This window comes from Mesoplodon mirus (assembly GCF_964341445.2).
Source record: "Mesoplodon mirus genome assembly, chromosome: 12".
Lineage (NCBI taxonomy): Eukaryota > Metazoa > Chordata > Mammalia > Artiodactyla > Ziphiidae > Mesoplodon > Mesoplodon mirus.
This window is the reverse complement of record NC_138988.1, coordinates 49117037-49141132: the sequence shown is the minus strand read 5'-3', so window position 1 is coordinate 49141132 and position 24096 is coordinate 49117037. Positions and strand designations below refer to the sequence as shown.

Sequence of the window (24096 nt, the reverse complement as noted above, 5' to 3'; positions counted from 1 at the left end):
CCAAAATCTCGGAAATAGAATGGAGAAAATACAAGAAATGTTTAACAAAGACCTAGAAGAACTAAACAGCAAACAAACAATGATGAACAACACAATAAATGAAATTAAAAATTCTCTAGAATGAATCAGTAGCAGAATAACTGGGGCAGAAGAATGCATAAGTGATCTGGAAGATAAAATAGTGGAAATAACTACCACAGAGCAGAATAAACAAAAAAGAATGAAAAGAATTCAGGACAGTCTCAGAGACCTCTGGGACAACATTAAACGCACCAACGTTAGAATTATAGGGGTCCCAGAAGAAGAGGAGAAAAAGAAAGGGACTGAGAAAATATTTGAAGAGATTAAATTGAAAACTTCCCTAATATGGGAAAGGAAATAGTCAAGTCCAAGAAGCACAGAGAGTCCCATACAGGATAAATCCAAGGAGAAGTATGCCAAGACACATATTAATCAAACTATCAAAAATTAAATACAAAGAAAAAATATTAAAAGCAGCAAGGGAAAAACAACAAATAACACACAAGGGAATCCCCATAAGGTTAACAGCTGATCTTTCAGCAGAAACACTGCAAGCCAGAAGGGTGTGGCAGCACATATTTAAAGTGATGAAAGGGAAAAACCTACAACCAAGATTACTCTACCCAGGAAGGATCTCATTCAGATTCAACGGAGAAATTAAAACCTTTACAGACAAGCAAAAGCTAAGAGAATTCAGCACCACCAAACCAGCCTTACAACAAATGCTAAAGGAATTTCTCTAGGCAGGAAACACAAGAGGAGGAAAAGACCTACAATAACAAACCCAAAACGATTAAGAAAATGGTAATAGGAACATACATATTGATAACTACCTTAAATGTAAATGGATTAAATTCTCCAACCAAAAGACATAGACTGGCTGAATGGATACAAAAACAAGACCTGTATATATGCTGTCTACAAGAGACCCACTTCAGACCTAGGGACACATACAGACTGCAAATGAGGGGATGGAAAAAGGTATTCCATGCAAATGGAAACCAAAAGAAAGCTGGAGTAGCAATTCTCATATCAGACAAAATAGACTTTAAAATAAAGACTACTAGAAGAGACAAAGAAGGACACTACATAATGATCAAGGGATCAATCCAAGAAGAAGATATAACAATTGTAAATATTTATGCATCCAACATAGGAGCACCTCATTACATAAGGCAAATGCTAACAGCCATAAAAGAGGAGATTGACAGTAACACAATCATAGTAGGGCACTTTAGTGGGGTGCTAAAGATCATCCAAAATGAAAATAAATAAGGAAACACAAGCTTTAAATGATTCATTAAACAAGATAGACTTAATTGGTATTTATAGAACATTCCATTCAAAAACAACAGAATACACTTTCTTCTCAAGTGCTCATGGAACATTCTCTGGATAGATCATATCTTGGGTCACAAATCAAGTCTTGGTAAATTTAAGAAAATTGAAATCATATCAAGTATCTTTTCTGACCACACCGCTATGAGACTAGATATCAATTACAGGAAAATATCTCTAAAAAATACGAACACATGGAGGCTAAACAATACACTACTAAATAACCAAGAGATCACTGATGAAATCACAGAGGAAATCAAAAAATACCTAGAAACAAATGACAGTGAAAACACGATGACCCAAAACCTATGGGATGCAGCAAAAGCAGTTCTAAGAGGGAAGTTTATAGCAATACAATCCTACCTCAAGAAACAAGAAACATCTCAAATAAACGACCTAACCTTACCCTGAAGCAATTAGAGAAAGAAGAACAAAAAGCTCCCAAAGTTAGCAGAAGGAAAGAAATCATAAAAATCAGTTCAGAAATAAACAAAAAAGAAATGAACAAAGCAATAGCCAAGATCAATAAAACTAAAAGCTGGTTCTTTGAGAAGATAAACAAAATTGATAAACCATTAGCCAGACTCATTAGGAAAAAAAGGGAGAATGCTCACACCAATAGAATTAGAAATTAATTAGGAGAAGTAACAACTGACACTGCAGAAATACAAAGGATCATGAGAGACTACTACAAGCAACTCTATGCCCATAAAATGGACAACCTGGAAGAAATGGACAAATTCTTAGAAAAGCACAACTTTCCGAGACTGAACTAGGAAGAAATAGAAAATATAAACAGACCAATCACAAGCACTGAAATTGAGACTGTGATTAAAACTCTTCCAACAAACAAAAGCCCAGGACCAGATGGCTTCACAGGCGAATTCTATCAAACATTTAGAGAAGAGCCAAAACCTAGCCTTCTCAAACTCTTCCAAAATATAGCAGAGGGAGGAACACTCCCAAACTCATTCTACAAGGCCACCATCACCCTGATACCAAAATGAGACAAAGATGTCACAAAGAAAGAAAACAACAGGCCAATATCACTGATGAACATAGATGCAAAAATCCTCAACAAAATACCAACAGCACATTAAAAGGATCATACACCATGATCAAGTGGGGTTTATCCCAGGAATGCAAGGATTCTTCAATATATGCAAATCAATCAACGTGATGCACCATATTAACAAATTGAAGGAGAAAAACCATATGATCATCACAATAGATACAGAAAAAGCTTTCAACTAAATTCAACACCGATTTGTGATAAAAACTCTCCAGAAAGTAGGCATAAAGGGAACTCACCTCAACATAATAAAGGCCATATATGATAAACCCACAGCCAACATCATTCTCAATGGTGAAAAACTGAAACCATTTTCTCTGACATCAGGAACAAGACAAGGTTGTCCACTCTCACCACTGTTATTCAACATAGTTTTGGAAGTTTCAGCCACAGCAATCAGAGAAGAGAAAGAAATAAAAGACATCCAAATCAGAAAAGAAGAAGTAAAGCTGTCACTGTTTGCAGATAACATGATACTCTACAGAGAGAATCCTAAAGATGCTACCAGAAAACTACTAGAGCTAATCAATGAATTTGGTAAAGTAGCAGGATACAAAATTAATGCACAGAAATCTCTTGCATTCCTATACACTAATGATGAAAAATCTGAAAGAGAAATTAAGGAAACACTCCCATTTACCATTGCAACAAAAAGAATAAAATACCTAGGAATAAACCTACCTAAGGAGACAAAAAACCTGTATGCAGAAAACTATAAGACACTGATGAAAGAAATTAAAGATGATACAAACAGATGGAGAGATATGCCATGTTCTTGGATTGGAAGAATCAACTTTGTGAAAATGACTGTACTACCCAAAGCAATCTACAGATTCAATGCAATCCCTGTCAAACTACTAATGACATTTTTTTCAGAAGTAGAAAAAAAAATTACACAATTTGTTTGGAAACACAAAAGACCCTGAATAGCCAAAGCAATCTTGAGAGAAAAATGGGGCTGGAGGAATCAGGCTCCCGGAATTCAGACTATACTACAAAGCTACATTAATCAAGACAGTATGGTACTGGCACAAAAACAGAGATATACATCATTGGAACAGTATAGAATGCCCAGAGGTAAACCCACGCACATAAGGTCACCTTATTTTGGATAAAGGAGGCAAGAATATACAATGGAGAAAAGGCAGCCTCTTCAATAAGTGGTGCTGGATAAACTGGACAGCTACATGTAAAAGAATGAAATTAGAACACTTCCTAACACCATACAGAAAAATAAACTCAAAATGGATTAAAGACCTAAATATAAGGCCAGACACTATAAAACTCTCAGAGGAAAACATAGGCAGGACACTCTATGACATAAATCACAGCAAGATCCTTTTTGACCCACCTCCTAGAGAAATGGAAATAAAAACAAAAATAAACACGTGGGACCTAATGAAACTTCAAAGCTTTTGCACAGCAAAGGAAACCACAAACAAGATGAAAAGACAACCTTCAGAATGGGAGAAAATATTTGCAAATGAAGCAACTGACAAAGGATTAATCTCCAAAATTTACAAGTAGCTCATGCAGCTCAATATCAGAAAAACAAACAACCCAATCCAAAAATGGGCAGAAGACCTAAATAGACATTTCTCTAAAGAAGATATACAAATTGCCAATAAACACATGAAAGGATGCTCAACATCACTAATCATTAGAGAAATGCAAATCAAAACTACAATGAGGTATCACCTCACACCAGTCAGAATGGCCATCATCAAAAAAATCTACAAACAATAAATGCTGGACAGGGTGTGGTGAAAAGGGAACCCTCTTGCACTGTTCTTGGGAATGTAAATTGATACAACCACTATGGAGAACAGTATGGAGGTTCCTTAAAAAACTAAAAATAGAACTACCATATGACCCAGCAATCCCACTACTGGGCATATACCCTGAGAAAACCATAATTCAAAAAGAATCATGTACCACAATGTTCATTGCAGCTCTATTTACAATAGCCAGGACATGGAAGCAACCTAAATGTCCATCGACAGTTGAATGGATAAAGAAGATGTGGCACATACATACAATGGAATACTACTCAGCCATAAAAAGAAATGAAATTGTTATTTTAATGAGGTGGATGGACCTAGAGTCTGTCATACAGAGTGAAGTAAGTCAGAAAGAGAAAAACAAATACCATATGCTAACACATATATATGGAATCAAAAAAAATTTGGTTCTGAAGAACCTAGGGGCAGGATAGGAATAAAGATGCAGACGTAGAGAATGGACTTGAGGAAACGGGGAGGGGGAAGGGTAAGCTGGGACGAAGTGAGAGAGTGGCATGGACATATATACACTACCATATGTAAAATAGATAGCTAGTGGGAAGCAGCTGCATAGCACAAGGAGATCATCTGGGTGCTTTGTGACCACCTAGAGGGGTGGGATAGGGACGGTGGAAGGGAGATGCAAGAGGGAGGAGATATGGGGATATATGTATATGTATAACTGATTCACTTTGTTATAAAGCAGAAACTAACACACCATTGTAAAGCAGTTATACTCCAATAAAGATGTTAAAAAAATTATCATTTTTAACTTCTTTTTAAAGGAAGCATAAATGGCAGATTGCTGCACGTAGGATATGACATACGGATCCTGTGGGGCAACTTTAGTAAGTAACTACTCTCATGGTTTAACTGAATTCCACATTCTGTCATTTTCCTGTTTCCTTTCCTGACCTGGACAAAAAAGGAAATTGAACCACTTTTGTCTCAAGTACAGTCACACCTCGGAGCTGTCACGGGTTTTGTTCCTGAGCACTGCAATAAAGCGAATATCCCAATAAAGCAAGTTACACACATTTTTTGATTTTGCAGTGCATATAAAAGTTTTGTTTACACTCTACCATAGTCTGTTAAGTGTGCAATAGCATTATGTCTTAAAAAAAACAATGTACAGATGGACCTAGAGAGTGCCGTACAGAGTTAAGTAAGTCAGAAAGAGAAAAACAAGTACCATATGTTAACACATATATGTGGAATCTAGGAAAATGATATAGATGATCTTATTTGCAAAACAGAAATAGAGACACAGACGTAGAGAATAAATGTATGGATACCAAGGGGGGAAAGTGGTGGGGTGGGAAGAATTGGGAGATTGGGATTGACACCTATACACTATTGATACTATGTATAAAATAGACAGGGAACTCTACTTAATGCACTTGTGGTGACCTAAATGGGAAGGAAATCCAGAAAAGTGGGGATATATGTATAACTATAGCTGATTCATTTTGCTGTACAGTAGAAACTAACACAACATTGTAAAGCAACTATACTCCAACAAAAATTAATTTTAAAAAAGAAAGTATAAATTGGGAAAAAGGACAATGTACATACATTAATATAAAAATACCTTTTTGGTAAAAAATGCTAACTATCATCTGAGCTTTCAGTGAGTCATAGGAGTAACATGTAAGATCCCTGATCACAGATCACCATCACAAGTATAACAATAATGACCAAATTTGAAATATTGTGAGAGTTACCAAAATGTGACGTAGAGACACGAAAGGAGCAAATGCTATTTGGAAAAATAGCCGATAGACTTGCTTGACCCAGGGTTGCCACAAACCTTCAGCTGATAAAAAATGCAATATCTTCAAAGCATAATAAAGTGAAACACAATAAAATGAGGTAAGGCTGGGTACATTTGACCAGGAAATACAGTCTTGTTTTATTCATTTATTCAGTTTATCAGGGAACACCATGAGAATGAGCACATTCTCATTATTAATATAATATTAATATTAATATGACCTTGGTTTCTTTCTTTCCTTTTTTTAATACCAAGAGGAAAAACCATTTGGAGAAGACCACCTTGTTATGTTGGCCCATGAGTTCCTTTGCTACAAAAATGAAATGATCATACAAAAGAGATATTAAGATCATAAGGACAGGGGACTTCCCTGGTGGTCCACTGGTTAAGACCCCGTGCTTCCAATGCAGGGGGCGTGGGTTTGATCCCTGGTTTGAGGAACTAGGATCCGACGTGCCATGTGGCAAAAAATTTGACATAAAGTAATTGCAAAAAAAAAAACGGGAAATAAATTTGAACTGTAGGAATAAAATCTATATTTAAAAAAATCATAAGGGCAATATTAATAACTGGCTATCACTGTGCCCTTTCTGTGTGTCAAGTACTCCTTCAAGTGAATCGTAATCATTTTGTCATTTACTCTTCATAAAAATCCTGGGAGGAAGGTGTTATCATTCTCACTTCATAGATGAAAAAAAAAAAAAAAAAACCAGAACGTGGGTAATTTGTCCAAGTTCACGCAAAGAATCAGTGGCCATGCCAGGATTCAAATCCAGATCTGTCCCAAATTCTGCGATCATAACCTCTTCACATCTTGCCTCACCCTGAGTGGGTTGAAAGTCAAGCTGAGAAAACTGTTCTTGGCAAAGAAGTGGGTAAGATTTGGATTCTTTAGTGGTGAGGGGGAATCTGGAAGGGAATAGATACGTATATGTGCGTGTGCCTGGGTCACTTTACTGTGTACCTGAAATTAACACAACATTGTGGATTAACTATACTTTAATTTTTTTAAAATGGAAAAAATAAAGGCTTATTGACTTAGCAGGGGAAAAAAAAAAGATTTGGGTTTTTTAAAATTCCAGAAAGTTCTGACCTCTTGTTGGTATTTCCTGGGCAGCAAATGTTGGACTTTTTATCTCAGCTGTAGATTCTTGAAGCTCAGCCTACTTTAGGGTAGCGGGAGTTGCATCCAGGGTTAGGCCTTGCCTGGAAGGGGCCCCCAAGGCGTGGCCCGCCCTGCTCCCCATAAGGCCTGAGGAGGCACCTCGGGCCCAGTGCCAACTCCATTCTGCACTCCTGGTCTCTCTTGGCCTAACTGGTAAAGGCTCCACTGTTTCAAGCAGATCCTCAAAGAGCACACTTTTAACTTGTAACAGCATCAGTCATCTTTAGTAAAGGTTTGGGGAAGGTCAGAAGGCTCTTGTTTTTCTTTTTTTTTTTTTTTTTTTGCGGTACATGGGCCTCTCACTGTCGTGGCCTCTCCCGTTGCGGAGCACAGGCTCCGGACGCGCAGGCCCAGCGGCCATGGCTCACAGGCGCAGCCGCTCCGTGGCATGTGGGATCTTCCCGGACCGGGGCACGAACCCGTGTCCCCTGCATCGGCAGGCGGACTCCCAACCACTGCGCCACCAGGGAAGCCCCCAGAAGGCTCTTTGAACCCCTTGGACTAATACTGTATTGTCCTTTTTCCCCTGCAGGACATCGAGGTCTCTGTGAACATTCTCTAAAATGTTTAAGCTCGAGAATCACGGAGCGGAAGCTGCAGGGCACGTGGCTGCCTGCTGGCCGAGGGAGCCTGGAGAAACCATTCCTGGGGCCTCGAGGCTCCTTGGTGCCCATGTTCAGCCCCCAGGGTGGCCTTCACCCTGTCCACGCTGACAGCAGCCTGCTGAAGCCCAGGGTCGTGACCGTGGTCAAGCTGGGTGGGCAACCCCTCCGCAAGATCACGCTGCTCCTCAACAGACGGTCGGTGCAGACCTTCGAGCAGCTCTTGGCCGACGTCTCAGAGGCCCTGGGCTTTCCCAGATGGAAGAGTGACCGCGTGAGGAAGCTGTTCAACCTCAAGGGCAGGGAAATCAGGAGTGTGTCCGATTTCTTCAGGGAAGGGGATGCTTTCATAGCCGTGGGCAAAGAGCCACTGACGCTGAAGAACATCCAGGTGGCTATAGAGGAACTGTACCCCAGCAAAGCCCGGGCCCTGACCTTGACCCAACACAGCCGGGTCCCCTCTCCAAGGCTGAGAAGCAGGCTTTATAGCAAGGCTCTGAAAGGGGGTCACCACTGTGGGGAGACCGAGACCACCAAGAGCTGTGGTGAGGCTGCCAAGTCCCAGGCTGCCGTCAGACATCAGGGGAGGACCCCCGTGGAGGACAGGGTGAGGGCCCAGAAGAAGTGGGTGAGGGGGAAGTGGGAGCCTGAACCCAGCAGCAAGGTGCCCAGGGATGCCACCCTGGAGAGGCATGCTAGCGGAGAGAAGCACCTGGGGGTGGAGATTGAAAAGACGTCGGGGGAAATAATCAGGTGTGAGAAGTGTAAGCGGGAAAGAGAGCTCCAGCAGAGCCTGCAGAGGGAGCGGCTCTCTCTGGGCACCAGCGAGCTGGACCTGGGCAGGTGCCCCAGCTATGACGTAGAGAGGCTGGTGAGGACCAGGAGCTGCAGGAGGTCCCCTGAGGAGAAGCCCCAGGATGGGGAGGAAGGCTGGAAGGAGGGCACCCGGAGCAGTCCCGGGCACCCGCCTCAGGAGCCAAGGAGACCCAGCAAAAGCACCGACAAGAAAGAGGCCCGAGACCCAGGAGGCCAGGAAGGTCATGGCCCAGCAGCAGCCAAGGCCAAGAGGGACGTTGTCGGGGAAACCCAGCCCATAAGAGAGGAGAAAGACAGCAGGACCGTAGGCAGGACCAAACAGGGAGGCTGGCTCCGGAGGGAGCATCCTGCCGACCTCGACCCAGAGAAGCTCCCCAGGACCAGAGGGGATGCGCAGGAGGCGGAAAAGGAGAAAAAGCCGGGTGCGTCCGGAGGGAGGAGGATGGTTTCCCGAGATGAGCCGCCGGCCAGGGTAGAAAAGGAGCCCAAGACGAGGCCGGAGGAGAGCAAGGCGGAGCGGCCGGGCGGCAGGAGGCGGCGGCCCGCGGGCATCCTGGCGGCCGACGTGCGCAAGCAGTACGAGCCGGGCCGCGTGATCGGGGACGGGAACTTCGCGGTGGTGAAGGAGTGCAGGCACCGCGGCACCCAGCAGGCCTACGCCATGAAGATCATAGACAAGTCCAAGCTCAAAGGGAAGGAGGACATGGTCGATAGCGAGATCTTGATCATCCAGAGCCTCTCTCACCCCAACATCGTGAAACTGCATCAAGTGTATGAAACGGACGCGGAGATCTACCTGATCATGGAGTACGTGCAGGGAGGGGACCTTTTCGATGCCATTATAGAAAGTGTGAAGTTCCCGGAGCGCGACGCTGCCCTCATGCTCATGGACTTGTGCAAGGCGCTCGTGCACATGCACGACAAGAGCATCGTCCACCGGGACCTCAAGCCGGAAAACCTGCTGGTAAGCCCCGCCCTGGCTGCGGTGGAAGAGGGAGGTTATAAAACATGGGATACAGGAAGTCGGAACGGGCTCCTACTCTGGTACCCTTGTGCGCTAGAGCATTACCTTTATGGTTCTTTTTTTTTTTTTTTTTTTTTTTTTATCATGCTCGTTTCAGTATTTAAAACTTTGGTTGTAGTTCATAAATTGCAGAGATAAATGGGTTTTGATTAAGTTATTGAGAAAGAAGCCTTCCTATTTAAACAAAATGGAAACTGTTTCCTCATGCCTGGGAGAAAAATATTTTCCCTTGACAGTGATCAGGTGGACTTCATTTCTTGGGCATTTGCACATCCTCTGGCCTAGGTGCTAGGGGTGTCTGCTGGTAGCAGCTCCGCCTGCAGGCTTTGAGCCCACCCTCCCACCAAAAGTCCCCCTGGCCCTTTTGCAGAAGAGGTCTTGCCGCAGGAATTCAAAAGGCTCAGTAGGAATTCCCAGTCGGTCCAGTGGTTAGGACTCCAAGCTTCCACTGCAGGGGGCCTGGGTTTAATCCCTGGCCGGGGAACTAAGATCCCGAAAGCCTCTAGCATCAGTCCTTTCACTTCTCTGGGCCTTTGTTTCCTCACTTATAAAAGAGAAATAGTAATAGTACCTGTCTTAGAAGGTTGAGGGAGAATTGAGCACGGGAGCTGGCCTGGCACACACAGCTCAGCTGTTCTGTTTTTGGATGTAAACAATCTCTCAAAGCACCAACATCAACTAAGGACACTCTAGGACCATGATGGGTCCAGACAAAAGCAAGACCTCTTCATCATCATGTCCAAATCCAGATAAGAACAAGATTGTCCAGACCACAAATGGGACTACATTTTCCCTTTTGGGTGACTATGATTCACTGCCCCACCTTCCTCCCACTTTCTAGATAAGAATTACCAAGATGCCCAATCATAGAATTACCCTCACTTCCTGACAGTATCCAGTTCAGAGCAAAATCCTGCTTTCAAGAACCCTCTCCCAAATCACCTAACACAATCCACCTCTTACAAGTTCATTGAACACCTTCTCACTTAGATGCCTGGATCCCCAAGGTGTTGGGGATCTCCCTTGTTGCAATGAGTCAGTCAACCCAGTGTGTTCCTGAATTTCAAGTGTGTTCCTGGTGGGCTTTGTTAGGACAGTGCACTTCACGTGTTCACTCTCTGGCCCCCTTGTCCCACTTTCTTCTTTGTAGCCCCAAGCACCACCTGATATTTATTCTTCTATTTTCTCTTTCCTCCTCCTGGAAAGTTTTATGACCCCAGGAACATTGTTTTATTCAGACTGTACCTTGAAAACTACATCAGTTCTGTCACATAGTGGAGATTCAATAAATATCAGTTGGATGAAAGAATGAATACAGACCCTAGCGTGCTGCCTGGCAAATAGCAAGCATTCCATCAGTGGCAGCTACTCTCATTATTACTATGTTAGGAATGAGTCTGATATTAAGGTGGACATCACGAGGAAGAATCCAAAGCCAGATTGCTGCACATGAAGCCGAGGTAAATGGAGACAGTGATCTTCATGAGCCAGTTTTTTTTTTTTTTTTTAAGGGGGGAGGCGGTGGAGGGGAAAGGAGTTAACCTGTTTCCTTTAATTTCATGGCTGTAGAGCCAGCCTGGAAATATCATCCCAGTACATTCATCAGCCTGTAAGCTGCTCCCACAAGCAGAATGATTTCTGAGTGAGTCAAGCTAATTATCTGGTGAAGTGGGGTCTACACTGACCCCTAAATCAAGCAGCCTTGTTTTTGTCCAGATTCATAGAATTGCAGATCATTGACTGGTTGCCTGAATGATCTGAATTACCAGGAAATAAATCTCCCTTTGAAGAATTTCATTTTTATTTTTTGGGTTTTTTGGCTGCACTGCGCAGCTTGCAGGATCTTAGTTCCCTGACCAGGGATTGAACCCAGGCCCACGGCAGTGAAAGTGCCGAGTCCTAAGCACTGGACCACCAGGGAATTCCCTAAGAATTCCATTTTTAAATCATATTTAAAAACAATTTTTTAAAATTTATTTTTGGCTCTGTTGGGTCTTCGTTGCTGCGCGCAGGCTTTTCTCTAGTTGCGGCGAGCGGGGGCTACTCTTCATTGCGGTGCACGGCCTTCTTGTTGTGGTGGCTTCTCTTGATGTGGAGCACAGGCTGTAGGTGCTCAGGCTTCAGTAGTTGTGGCACTCGGGCCCAGTAGTTGTAGCTCACGGGCTCTAGAGTGCAGGCTCAGTAGTCGTGGAACACGGGCTTAGTTGTGGAGCACAGGCTTAGTTGCTCCGCGGCATGTGGGATCTTCTCAGACCAGGGCTCGAACCCTTATCCCCTGCATTGGCAGGCAGATTCTTAGCCACTGTGCCACCAGGGAAGCCCAAGAATTCCATTTTTGCGTGAGCTAAGTGTCCTCATCCTTTTTTCACTTGCTTTTTGTTTCTGTCTTTTGGATCTGAGCCCAAGTTTTCCCCATGTGTGATGTGCCGGACCCTGTTTACAATGGCACTTTGGAATCGTGACAGACCAGTGTTCTTTACGGATCCTCTGATGTTTTCACCAAATTGCGTAAGCAGGAGGAATTCTAACTAGAGGCCTGGGTGGGTCCCATGAACAGAACATTTTGGGCCTGTGCTTAATAAAGCATCAGAACAGTGATACACGTTCTCGAGGATGTGGAGTGAGATCCTTTACCCTATAGGATCGTTTTCTTTTGCGGACAGTCATCTGAGCTTGCATTTTCTCCACAAGGTCCTGGAACCAATCTGTCGAGCTGGCCCATCTCTTGGGCAATAGAGACTCTCACTTGTGTTAAGGGACTGACTTGTCAGCAGTTTTTAAAATGGAGAAAGTCAGCACTTGCAGGTGGCATGGAGAGATTTGCTTCAGGAAATAAAAAATTGCAAGGTATACATTTAGTGTGGACAAGCTAGCTGCCTCTGAGAAGTCATTTGGCGACACCTTAATGGATTTAAATGTCAGTTCATATGTGTTTTAGTGCCCTTAAAGGCAGTGAAGTGTGTGTGTGTGTGTTTGTGTCCTGAGAGAGAGGAAAAACTGCAGCGGAGCTATAATTTTTCAGTCTAATACATGAGTTGTTTATTGGTGTTAATTGTAATTGATATTTCGACCCTTTTTTTCTGATTTTAAAGAAAGCCCACTTTTTTTATTGTATCATTTTTTTTACATCTTTATTGGAGTTTAATTGCTTTACAATGTTGTGTTAGTTTCTGCTTTATAACAAAGTGAATCAGCTATATGTATACATATATCCCCATATCCCTCCCTCTTGCGTCTCCCTCCCACCCTCCCTATCCGACCCCTCTAGGTGGTCCCAAAGCACCAAGCAAGAAAGCCTACTTTTTGTTTTTTTAAATAAAAAACTTTACTTCGTGGTGGTAAGTCTCCTTCAGAAGCTGCAAAAAGCTACAGATCTGAGCCATCTTTGGTGGCATAGGGTAACATCTTTTCTGTCTTGTGGATAATCTGTCAGCTGGTGTTTTTCAGAATGAGTGGGCCTGTCACATTTCTAAATCGTGTCTGTCCTTTTTCCAGATGAGTAAAGTTGAATATATTGTTATGTCAGACTTTAAATGCTACCTAACATCAGTTCTTGGTGGTTTTTCAGACAAAGATCTGGGGAGTGTTGGATTTGACAATAGACTCATTGTCTGAGTTTAGAAAGGTGTCATCTCTAAACCTGTTGTTAGGATAATTATGTTGCAAATTGGCTGGTCTTCTGAGAATTAATATTAGTAAATATCACCATGGTGACTACTGTCCATCAATTAATGTTCTTTAGTTGACTTTAATTTAGTGTTCCGCTCTTGTGCTGACTTTTGTATTATCAAAATAATTGTTTCTTCCTTTAATGGATGGCTACTGTCTGTATCAATACTTTGCTAAACTTGGGAGACGGATGATGTTAGAACTAACTTTTGATTACATGGCTGACTGTGGCTGCTTTTAGAGACTTCCAGAATGTGCTAGGAGCTCTTAATGGATCTAGCAAGCTTACCATGTTGTTTTCACCAGCAGAAATATTTATATCTGACAATTGGGCCCTAGAGTAAAATTTTAGGCCTGTATTACTGAGCTTATCTATTTCTAGTGATCACATTTCCTGATAAGATGCTAGCTCCCCTCTTCCTTTAGGGCTATTTAGACTCCTGAAATCTTGCAAAACAAAATTTAAATTATGAGAATTTCCAGCTTGAAGAAATATCAGTGTTAATTGCTTCTTCTGCCAGCATGTGCTCCCTTGGAGAGGTTGGAATGTGCTGTGTGGTGTTGACTGGGCCCTGGAAAAGCAAACAGGAGCCAGAGAGGTGATGATGTGTAGACACCAAAGGCATGTCACAGCCCAGTAATGTGACAGGTCCTGGGAAAACTTTGTCCCCACTGATTTTTTCAGTCATTCTTTGTATTACGCTATCTTTTGCTGTTGAAATGTAAATTGATTTTAGGCATTGGCATTTCCATGTGAATTGGTTTCTAAGATCATTTCCGTCCTCATGGCCAGTTGGAAATGGAAACTTGGAGGGAGAAGGCCAGAGGAAGTATGAAGGATCAAGTAAGAAGTCGACAAAGATAAATAAGCTCTACCCCTTTTCTTAGGGGGGAGCCGCTTGCTGTTTGGTCTGTACTCTGCTTCCATCTGCTGTTCAGAAATGATCATTGAAAGATCACATTTAAATTGATGTGCCCTTGAAGAAGAGGCTGTTAATGGCTCAGAAAAGGAAAGATTCCTTTTGAAGCTTTGAGACTGTCCAGATGTGATCTGGCTGCTTATGTAAATGTAGATTGTCTGGATTCAAAGCAGGGTACTTTGATGTGGCTAGAAAAGGGGATGATGGATGCAGATGGACCAAGAGTCATTAAAGTACCATGTAAATTAATCTCTAACACCCTTTCAGTTAGAGGGCAATTGAAAACGAGCCCCAGAAGGAATGTGACCCAGAGCAGTGAATTTAGATAAACCTGTAGATAGGGAAACAGAGATGTGGGGTGAGGGCAAGGTCAGATGTGTGCCCTCGGGCCGTGGCGACGAAGTGGGTCATTTACTGGGGTCTTTGCCTTGATGGCCACCCAGTGCCTAGACAGCTGAGGGTACTGAGGCTCACTGGTTTGTTCAAATCATACGTGGTATATGGTGTTCATTTCTGGGCATTCTTTGTTAAAAGAGGCGTCAATGAAATAGGGATTATCTAGAACTTTACAGTGCGCAAGAATCGCCCTGGGGTCTCATAGAGATGCAGTTCTGTTCAGTGGATCTGGGGTAGCCTGAGGTCTCCATCAAGCTCACAAGTGATGCTTGTGCTGCTGGTTCAAGAGCCGTACTTAGCGTAGGGAGGAGCGAGAAGGGGACGATGGGTCAGGAGACCTGATCCTATAAGGATAAGCTTGAGGATTCTCGGATGTGAACTTAGAGAAGCAGCATTGGTACCACCTGGGAGCCTGTTAGAGAAACCAGAAGCACCCTGGGGGGAATCCTGGTACTTGTTTCCCATCTTTGGAAGTGGTGTGTCCTTCCCAGAGGGCAGATTTAGAAAAAGGGGTGGAGGTGGAATTCTGGATCAACGTGGGGTGAACCTCCTCACAAGTTAATCTGACTATGATCTGGATGGTCTGCCATGTGAAGCTATGGGATCTTTTCCATCTTGAGATTTCAACCAGAGGTGAACGATAGTCTGATGGGAAGATGTTGTAGACAAGCTTCCTGTTTGGGTGGAGACTTTGATGGTTTCAGAAGTCCCACACAATGTAAATTGGTACAGCCACTATGGAGAACCGTATGGAGGTTCCTTAAAAAACTAAAAATAGAACTACCATATGATCCAGCAATCCCACTCCTGGGTGTAGATCCAGAAAAGATGAATTCTCTAATTTGAAAAGATACATGCACCCCAAAGTTCATAGCAGCACTATTTACAGTAGCCAAGAAGCAACCTAAATGTCCATTGACAGATGAATGGATAAAGAAGATGTGGTACATATACACAATGGAATATTACTCAGCCATAAAAAAGGCTGAAATAATGCCATTTGCAGCAACATGGACGGACCTAGAGATGATCATGCTAAGTGAAGAAATTCAGACAGAGAAAGACAAACATCATATGATATCACTTACGTGCAGAATTGAAAATATGATACAAATGGACTTATTTATAAAACAGAAACAGACTCACAGACTTAGAAAACAAACTTATGGTTACCAAAGGGGAAAGGGTGGGGGGAGGGATAAATTAGGAGTTTGGGATTAACAGATACACACTACTATATATAAAATAGACAACCAACAAGGTCCTACACAGGGAACTATATTCAAAATCTTGCAATGAACTATAATGGAAAAGAATATGAAAAAGAATATATATATATATATATATATATAACTGAATCACTTTGCTGTACACCAGAATCTAACACAACATTGTCAATCAACTATACTTAAATTAAAAAAAAAAGTTGCACAAATACCAGAAGGAAGAGTTATTCCAGGAGGATGTCAGTCACTTGAATTCAAGGATTAAGATAAGAACTGTTCTGAAGCCAAGAATGTGAGGCGCCTGCTGGAAAACAAAAAACCAAAAAAACCAAAAACAAAATTCACACTGTCAGTGTGTGACCCTAAATGTAGTTAAGCTGCCTATGTAGGCGAAGTAAATAAATCTCAAGTCACACTGACAGCTCTGAAAAATGTTACATAAATCCTGGGACTTCCCTGGTGGTGCAGTGGTTAGGACTCCACACTCCCAATGCAGGGGGCCCGGGTTCGATCCCTGCTTGGGGAGCTCCATCCCACATGCAGGCCGCAACTAAGAGTTCGCATGCCACAACTATGGAGCACATATGATGCAACTAAGGAGCCAGCCTGTTGCAACTAAGACCTGGCGCAACCAAATACATAAAATCAATTAAAAGATAAAATAAAATTTTTAAAATGTTACATAACTCCTGACAGCAGAGGCTGGAGACAGAAGAATTAAAAACACAGAACATTCTCACTTTCTGGAAGGAACAAATGACTCTGTGGATCCTAACCACCCTCGGGTTCTGCTATGGGTCTCATCATCCTGAGACTCAAAGAGGAAAGCTATGCAGACAAGAAGCAGCATAATATTATTTTAGGAAGGTCATCAAATAATTTTTAAAAACAGATTTGGTATTTGAAAATGTATCCATCAGCATCTGGACATTTAACATAATACATTTTCAAAATAAATATCATGAAAAACTTCAAAATAGATAGAAGACCAAGTCTCGATCATGTTTCATCTGCTCCTGACTCAGTGGAGTCGGGTTTTGGAATGGGGGGTTGGGGGGATGGGGGGGTTTGAGGAAGGAAATGCTCGTCCTTTTGCATAGGGATTCATAGTTAATTTTGGTGTATTCAATCAGCCAAATGCTTTTAATGCTCATCATTTGGTTGGGAATATTTACAAATATTTGTGAGGGACAGATTTTTTCAGCAGTCACCCAGCAAGTGAGACTCATGTAGATGGTCCATCTGGAAACTTAAGGCAGCACACATTTTTTTTTGTCCTTGCCTTCCAAAGTAGATTTTCTAGTGTAAATTATTCTAATAATTACCTCTCCAGTCTCCTTTAGAGCTGTATCTGTCTCGATACACAGACCAAAGCAGAAGTGTGTTTTAGTTCTACATCTATGATTTCCATTAGGTTAGGTTAATTATGAAGAAATTGATTAGATTGCCCAGTGACTTGGGCTCAGTAGTTAAGACACATTCTGCTTACAGAGATGTAAACTCTCTGGCAGGAACCAAAGTAGGTTTGGAGCACTTACCCTTGGCTGAGGAGATTGGGGAGTGGCTGCCCGCCCTGCATTTTCAGGTGTGGGTCTGATGCCGCACAGGGAGAACCGGAGCCCTGCCTAATGCCCTCCAGCCCCCCAAGTGCTGGTCGGTGCACTGGGAACCTTGGCCCCCGTTCTAGTCAGGATTCAAGGGCGTGTGCCTGCAGACAGGTTGATAATTTCTCCTGTAGCCCTGTTGGCTCCATTGAGTCTCACTTGGATGAGATCACCCAGGCTAATCCCAGTGAGTTTCCCATAGCGCTGAAATTAACCACTCAGCTCACCTTGGCCTGAGCCATCAGCTTCTACCATGAGATGCGGGCCCAGTAAAGCAGGGGAGGAGGATGGAGCCTTGACAGCAGAGGTTGGACCAGGGCCATGCCTGGGAAGGAGGCTCTTGGTTTGGATGAGGAGATCCTAAAAGGGGAGGAGGAAGATAGCAAGGCTGACTTTCTGTATCAATACTTCCTATTTTGCGTGAAGTCAGTCCTGCTCTGCAGAGGTGAACTATTGTGGAGGATAAAATTATGATATTAATTCATTTAATCTTGAAACCCAGACAGCCCAGCAGATGCTCTGGAGGTCTTGGCCGCACAGCAGAAATGCTCCCAGGGACACGGCCATCTCTCCCCCAGGAGGGACCACTCCTGGGCCCAGCACAGCCTGAGGGATTTACTGCAAAAGCCCTTTTGGTAACAACATGGTAAAACTCAGGGTTGAGAATGGCTGGCTGTGCCCCGTGATGGTGGAGGTTTGCCTCTGGTCCACCTGCTTACGATTCTTTGGGGGCCTTTGGATGAGACCTCCTCAGCCTCCTGCAACAGAAATAACCCTTTGCTGGAAGATTCGGCATCATACACCAGTTACAAGCACAGACTCTAAAGCCCAAGTGTCAGGGTTCAAACTCTAGCTCACCATTTACTATGTAACTGTGCCTCCATTTCCTTATCTGTAAAATGCGAATGTGCATGGCCTTACAGGACTGCAATGACGATTAAATGAATTAATATTTTGTAAGGTGTTATAAACAGCACCTGGCATCAAAGAAGCACAACAGAAGTGTTTGCTAGGTAAATTATATAATTTTAGCCTCCACTGCTTATTTGTCTACTTTTTCATTCTAATTCCCACTTCTTTTTCCTTTCTTTTTTTCCTCTGCTCTGACTTTGCATTACCCACAGGCATTTTCTAATTCTCATTAAAGCTAGTCTGTGCTCAAAAATATCATTGATCCTTGTTCTAACTCAGTGCTGCCCAGTGGATTCTTCTCTACTGATGGAAATGTTGTAGGTTTGCATGATCCAATATAATAGCCCTTAGCCATGGATGGTTATTGAACACTTGAAATGTGGCTAGTGCATCTGAATTTTTAATTTAATTAGATTTTAATTTAATTAATTTAAAATAAATAGCCATCTGTGGCAATATGGTGCTACCATATTGGACAGCAGAGAAAATCTAACTCATTGGTTCTTTAGTGAGCACATGTCACTGAGATCAAGTTGGATTTGTCAGTGTTGGGTCAATCTATAAGCTCCTATGTTTTATTGTTCGCTTATCCTGAACTTGCATGGTTGTTGTCCTATTAGTTTTCCTTCTTTGTTCTCATCACAATTTTGTTCATTTGGGGATTTTGATTTCTTACAGGTTCAGCGAAATGAGGACAAATCTACCACCTTGAAACTGGCTGATTTTGGTCTTGCAAAGCATGTGGTGAGACCTATATTTACTGTGTGTGGGACTCCAACTTATGTAGCTCCTGAAATTCTTTCTGAGAAAGGTAAGGGTTACACATTGCTCCGTGGGACTCCAGCTCACTTACTAACCAAGGTTTAACTTTTAATATTTAAATTTTACATTTTTCAACATGGAGCAGTCGAAAGTCTCAGAGAGTTGGCACTAAGCTTGTACTTGGATGTTAATGGAAATATTTGAAATAGGTCTTCTTGACCAAAGCACGAGCACTTTTTCCTCACCAGGGCTGCCCTTATCACAGAGAAGGGATTGTGGTGTGTGTGTGTGTGTGTGTGTGTGCGCGCACGTGCGCGCACGCATGCACATGTGTTGGCAGGATGGTGAGATGGAAGATGGTGGAGTATTGGGTGGGGAACGCAAGCAAGCAAGGCCATTTGGCCACTCACCCAAGGTTACCTCTAATGGAGACAATTGGAACGGTTCTTATGGTAATTGGCCTAAAAATTCCTTTACCAACCTTGCATTTAAAGGAAAAGGAGGTCCCATCTCAAACCCAATGAATAATATTTATTACAGGCTCGTATATTGTATGAGGGTCCAATGGACTATTTTAGTGACACACTCTGTAAAGGATATACAAGGAAATCATTATTATTATTATTATTATTATTATTATTATATGGCTCCAAGTATGTGAATGCCTATTTAGCCATCCTTGCACTCCAGGAGAAATCAGTTTAGCCACCCTATGATGGCTAAAGATGGGAAGGCTCTGGATGGGTTGTAGGTCTGGGGGTAGGGAGGAGGGAGAGATTTTGTCCCAGCAGCAGAAGCATCAGGGAAGCCAACATGCAGAGACTAGGCTATGCATGGAGGTTCGGTGGTAGAGACATTGAGAAGACCAGCCTCAGTGGAGCAGAGGGAATTGCAGTTGGATGGGTTGGTTGAGTCTGGATTCCCCACAAGTGAGTTTGGACTCGGTGTGGCCATCATAGTAGCTGTGATAATGTGGTGACAGTGGGACAAGAGAGTACTGAGCGACTATAGACATTTTAATGGAGGCATTACTGAGCTGGATAAGAGAGGAATGAGAGCAAATAGTCTACATGAACTCTGGGAAGTCAGGATGGTAGGGCTCGCACCAACTAACACAGGGAGTTGGAAAGGTAAGCTCTTTTGGGAGATGGGGATGGGGTGAGTTAGACTTTGAACACACTGACTCTAGAGATATTAAGATGGATACACAGAGTTGTCTGGTTGGCTGAACGTGTGCTTTTGAGACCCCTCGATACAGAGATGGCAGCCAAAGTGGTGAGATAATGCGTCTCTGCCTCTGCTGCACAGGTTATGGGCTGGAGGTGGACATGTGGGCCGCGGGCGTTATCCTCTACATCCTCCTGTGCGGCTTCCCCCCATTCCGCAGCCCAGAGAGGGACCAGGATGAGCTTTTTAACATCATCCAGCTGGGCCACTTCGAGTTCCTGGCTCCTTACTGGGACGACATCTCTGACGGTGAGACCTGGGGCTTCCCAGGCAGGAGGGAAGGGGATGGAGAGACGGAGCCCCTCTGGGGATCAGGTCAGATGCGTAAAACGCCACCCAGAGAACCCGCTATGGTACCTGGGCTGTCAGCATCTTGTGCTTCATCCTTTATTTCCTGCTAGATTGGTGTAGATTTCCATAGCATTCCAAACACGACTTGCTTTGAGATATAACGAAAGATTCTCACCACCAGTTGTAGTCACCAAATACTTTTCCTGAAGCCAATTAAAGAACCTCAGAACTGAAAAATAAACTGAAAAATATCAGAAACGTGTAATCCTCATTTGGAAAGATCAAAGCCATCTCATAGGGAATTCCCTGGCAGTCCAGTGGTTAGGACTCGGCGCTCTCTCTGCCGAGGGCCCAGGTTCAATCCCCGGTTGGGGAATTAACATCCCACAAGGCGTGCAGTACAGCCAAAAAAAAAAAAAAAAAAAAGCTATCTGCCATCTCATATACAGAAGAGTTTGGGAATTGGACAGACTGGAGATGCTTATTTTACCTGTGAATAATCAGGGTCCTATGGGGGCATACTTGGGGCACAGGGGCTCTGGAAGGTCAAGGGAGAAGGTCTCAGGTACTTTTTAGTGGAGCAGAAGCATGTGTGGTCCTCCTCCTTTTTGGCCCTTTCAAGTGGAATTTTCCCCTCTTGTTTCTACTGATTTATATGTACTACCCACTGCCCTTGTAAAATTGAGAACTAGATCATTGGGGGTTTTGAGTCTTTTGAGTCTTTAGCTGAAAAAGTCGAATAGGAGTGATAACTTTTCCCCAATTTCCCCTAAATACATCATCTAAGATAAGTTATTCATCTGCCCTTGTCCTCAGCTCTGGCTCCTCATCTGGGGTTGGGGCTTGAGGGAAGGGAAGAGCTTCATTTTTTTCCACTTAAATAAGGTGGGAAGAGGGTAGCTTGCTGCCCATAGGGTAAGGGTCTTGAGCTGATCAAGGCAGTGGCAATTTGGGAATTGAAGGACTAAAAATCATTTTAGAAAGTTCTATGCAACACTGTTCTTAGATTTGGTTATGGTGGCCCCTGCCCTGAGTCCCATGCCTTAGAGGGTCTGCTCTGGTTACATGTCTCCCCAGAAGTGAGGAGACTCTGGGGACAAGAGGCTGTGCCCCCCACCAGAGCCCAGGCTCCCCTTCTAGACCACTGAACCAGGACCCCAGAATTTCCTGCACAAATGGCCCAAGCCCACTTCCAAGGCTTGTGAGACCTCTTTTCCCAGCCCCTCCCCACAGTGCCCTAGGCTGCCAAGGAGCAGCTGTTTGGGGGGGCGTAGGGGGAGCACAGACATATTGGTGGGGTGTCCAACTGTCCACACACAGGCACGTGAGACTGAGAATTCCGTTTAAACCTGGGCTTCTACCCCCTGAGTCCTCCGAGGACCTTGAAGGAGTGATGCTGGGATGAATGGGGAAGGGGTACATTGTGGGCGGAATCTGCCCAGTTTGAACGGGGTGGGGTAGGAGAAATCCTGTGGTCTCCATGCTCAAGAGGTGGCTGGACAGTGGCCATAGAAGCGGGGCAATTGGTGGGTGAACAGCTGACCTTGAACAAGAGGCATCCCCCAATAAAGGTAAATAAACATGGGTATCTTTTTCCCCATGCATTCTTTTTTTAAAAATATATATATACATTCATGCCTTTATTACATCAGGTTTTTTTTTTTTGGCCATGTTGCACAGCTTGCAGGGACCTTGGTTCCCTGACCAGGGATTGAACCCATGCCCCCCTGCAGTGGAAACACGGAGTCCTAACCACTGGGCCGCCAGGGAATTCCCTCCCATGTATTCTTGAGTAATTGGTTAAGAGGCTCAGGGAGCCAGCCTGGGAGAGCCAGCGAGCCAAGGAGAAATCTCTTCTCCTCCCCGTCTGCCACCTGATCCACCAGCTGTCACCACATCTCTCTAGAATCAGTTATGGTCTTGAGCAAAAAATGAAATGCATTTTGAATTTGCACTATTTACTACTTAGATCTCTTTGCCCATGTTTTTCAGTTTTGTCAATCTGGAGGTATATTTATCAATTTAGGAAGAAGATTGGACATATTTTATTTAACAACTTGATAGTTTGATTTACAAATTTTAAAATATGTAGGCGGGAACTTCCCTGGTGGCGCAGTGGTTGAGAGTCCACCTGCCGATGCAGGGGACACGGGTTCGTGCCCCAGTCTGGGAGGATCCCACATGCCGCGGAGCGGCTGGGCCCGTGAGCCATGGCCGCTGAGCCTGCGCGTCCGGAGCCTGTGCTCCGCAGCGGGAGAGGCCACAATGGTGAGAGGCCCGCGTACTGAAAAAAAAAAAAAAAAAAAAAAGTGTAGACGTATGCTATGTGGCCTCCATGTGTCCTCTTGGGCTGGGCAGCGCCATGGGTGTTAGTTGCAGGCCTGACCTCATGACTCTATGTCTAACATGGTAGCCCTTAGCTGCATGTGGCTATTTGAATGTAACTGTAAATTAATTAAAAGTAAATGCAATCAGAATTCAGTTCAGGGAATTCCCTGGTGGTCCAGTGGATAGGACTCTGTGCTCTCACTTCCCAGGGCCCGGATTCAATCCCTGGTCAGGGGGCTAACATCCCGCAAGCCGCTCGGTACGGCCAAAAAAAAAAAAGTTCAGTTCATCAGTTGCACCAGCCATATTTCAAATGCTCAGTAGTCCCAAGCGGGTAGCGCAGATATGGAGAGTTTCCACCGTGGCAGAAAGTTCTCTGATCCAGCCATGGTGCTAACGGGAAAGTTTGTCCTTATTTCCTGTATGGGGAAGGAAAACTCCAAACCACCTGCATGCATCTCATTTTTTCCGTCCTTCTCTCATTCCAACAGCTGCCAAAGATCTGGTGAGCCGGTTGCTGGTGGTAGACCCCAAAAAGCGCTACACGGCCCACCAGGTTCTTCAGCATCCCTGGATTGAAACTGCTGGAAAGACCAGAAGGGCAAAGCTACAAAAGGAGGGCCCCCCCAGCAGCGAGAACCACTTCCGGAGCCAGCACTCGAGGGCTGCAGAGCAGGCGTCATAGTCACGGCCTCAGCATTTGCTCAGCCCTTGGTTCTGCTCGGGGACAGAGAAAAGAATAGATGTCAAGGAGAAAAACAGTGAAAAAGCCTTCCTCCCATACTTGGAGAATCAGGGGAAGGAGAGAAGACACTCAGTATATTTTAAAGCTTATTTTAAAAAATAAACTTGAGTCTTAATGTTAAATGTTGTAACATATTTTTAGATTTGAAGCCTTTAATACATTTTTGGGGGGTGAGGGGGAGACTTGCTCTCAGTGAGGAATTTTTGGAAATAATGATGTGATTTGCTTCCTCCTTGTAATCAAGTTCATAGTATACTACATGAGTGGTGCTTACCAGGGTCTAAACTCCCCCTGTGAGATTAATAAGCTGAATCGTGGTCCTTCTGTGTTAATAAAATGTACTCTGGATGACTGAAGTAACTGTATTCTGATTACTTCTTAATGCTGGTGATGAGAGCCAGGGAGTTATAATTCAGACATGCC

At 43.6% G+C, this 24096-nt stretch overlaps 1 protein-coding gene across 1 annotated transcript in view; it reads left to right on the top strand.

Annotated features, from left to right (window-relative positions):
• Positions 1-23613, top strand: part of DCLK3 (doublecortin like kinase 3) — a gene marked incomplete at both ends in the record, with an annotated part of 45572 nt that extends 21959 nt beyond the window's left edge. The window contains 4 exons of the mRNA XM_082639866.1: positions 7684-9533; positions 18999-19131; positions 20391-20558; positions 23420-23613. Of these exons, the coding sequence (XP_082495992.1) occupies positions 7684-9533; positions 18999-19131; positions 20391-20558; positions 23420-23613 (2345 nt within the window). The remainder of the gene's footprint in view (positions 1-7683; positions 9534-18998; positions 19132-20390; positions 20559-23419) is intronic.
• Positions 23614-24096: the final 483 nt, after the last annotated feature.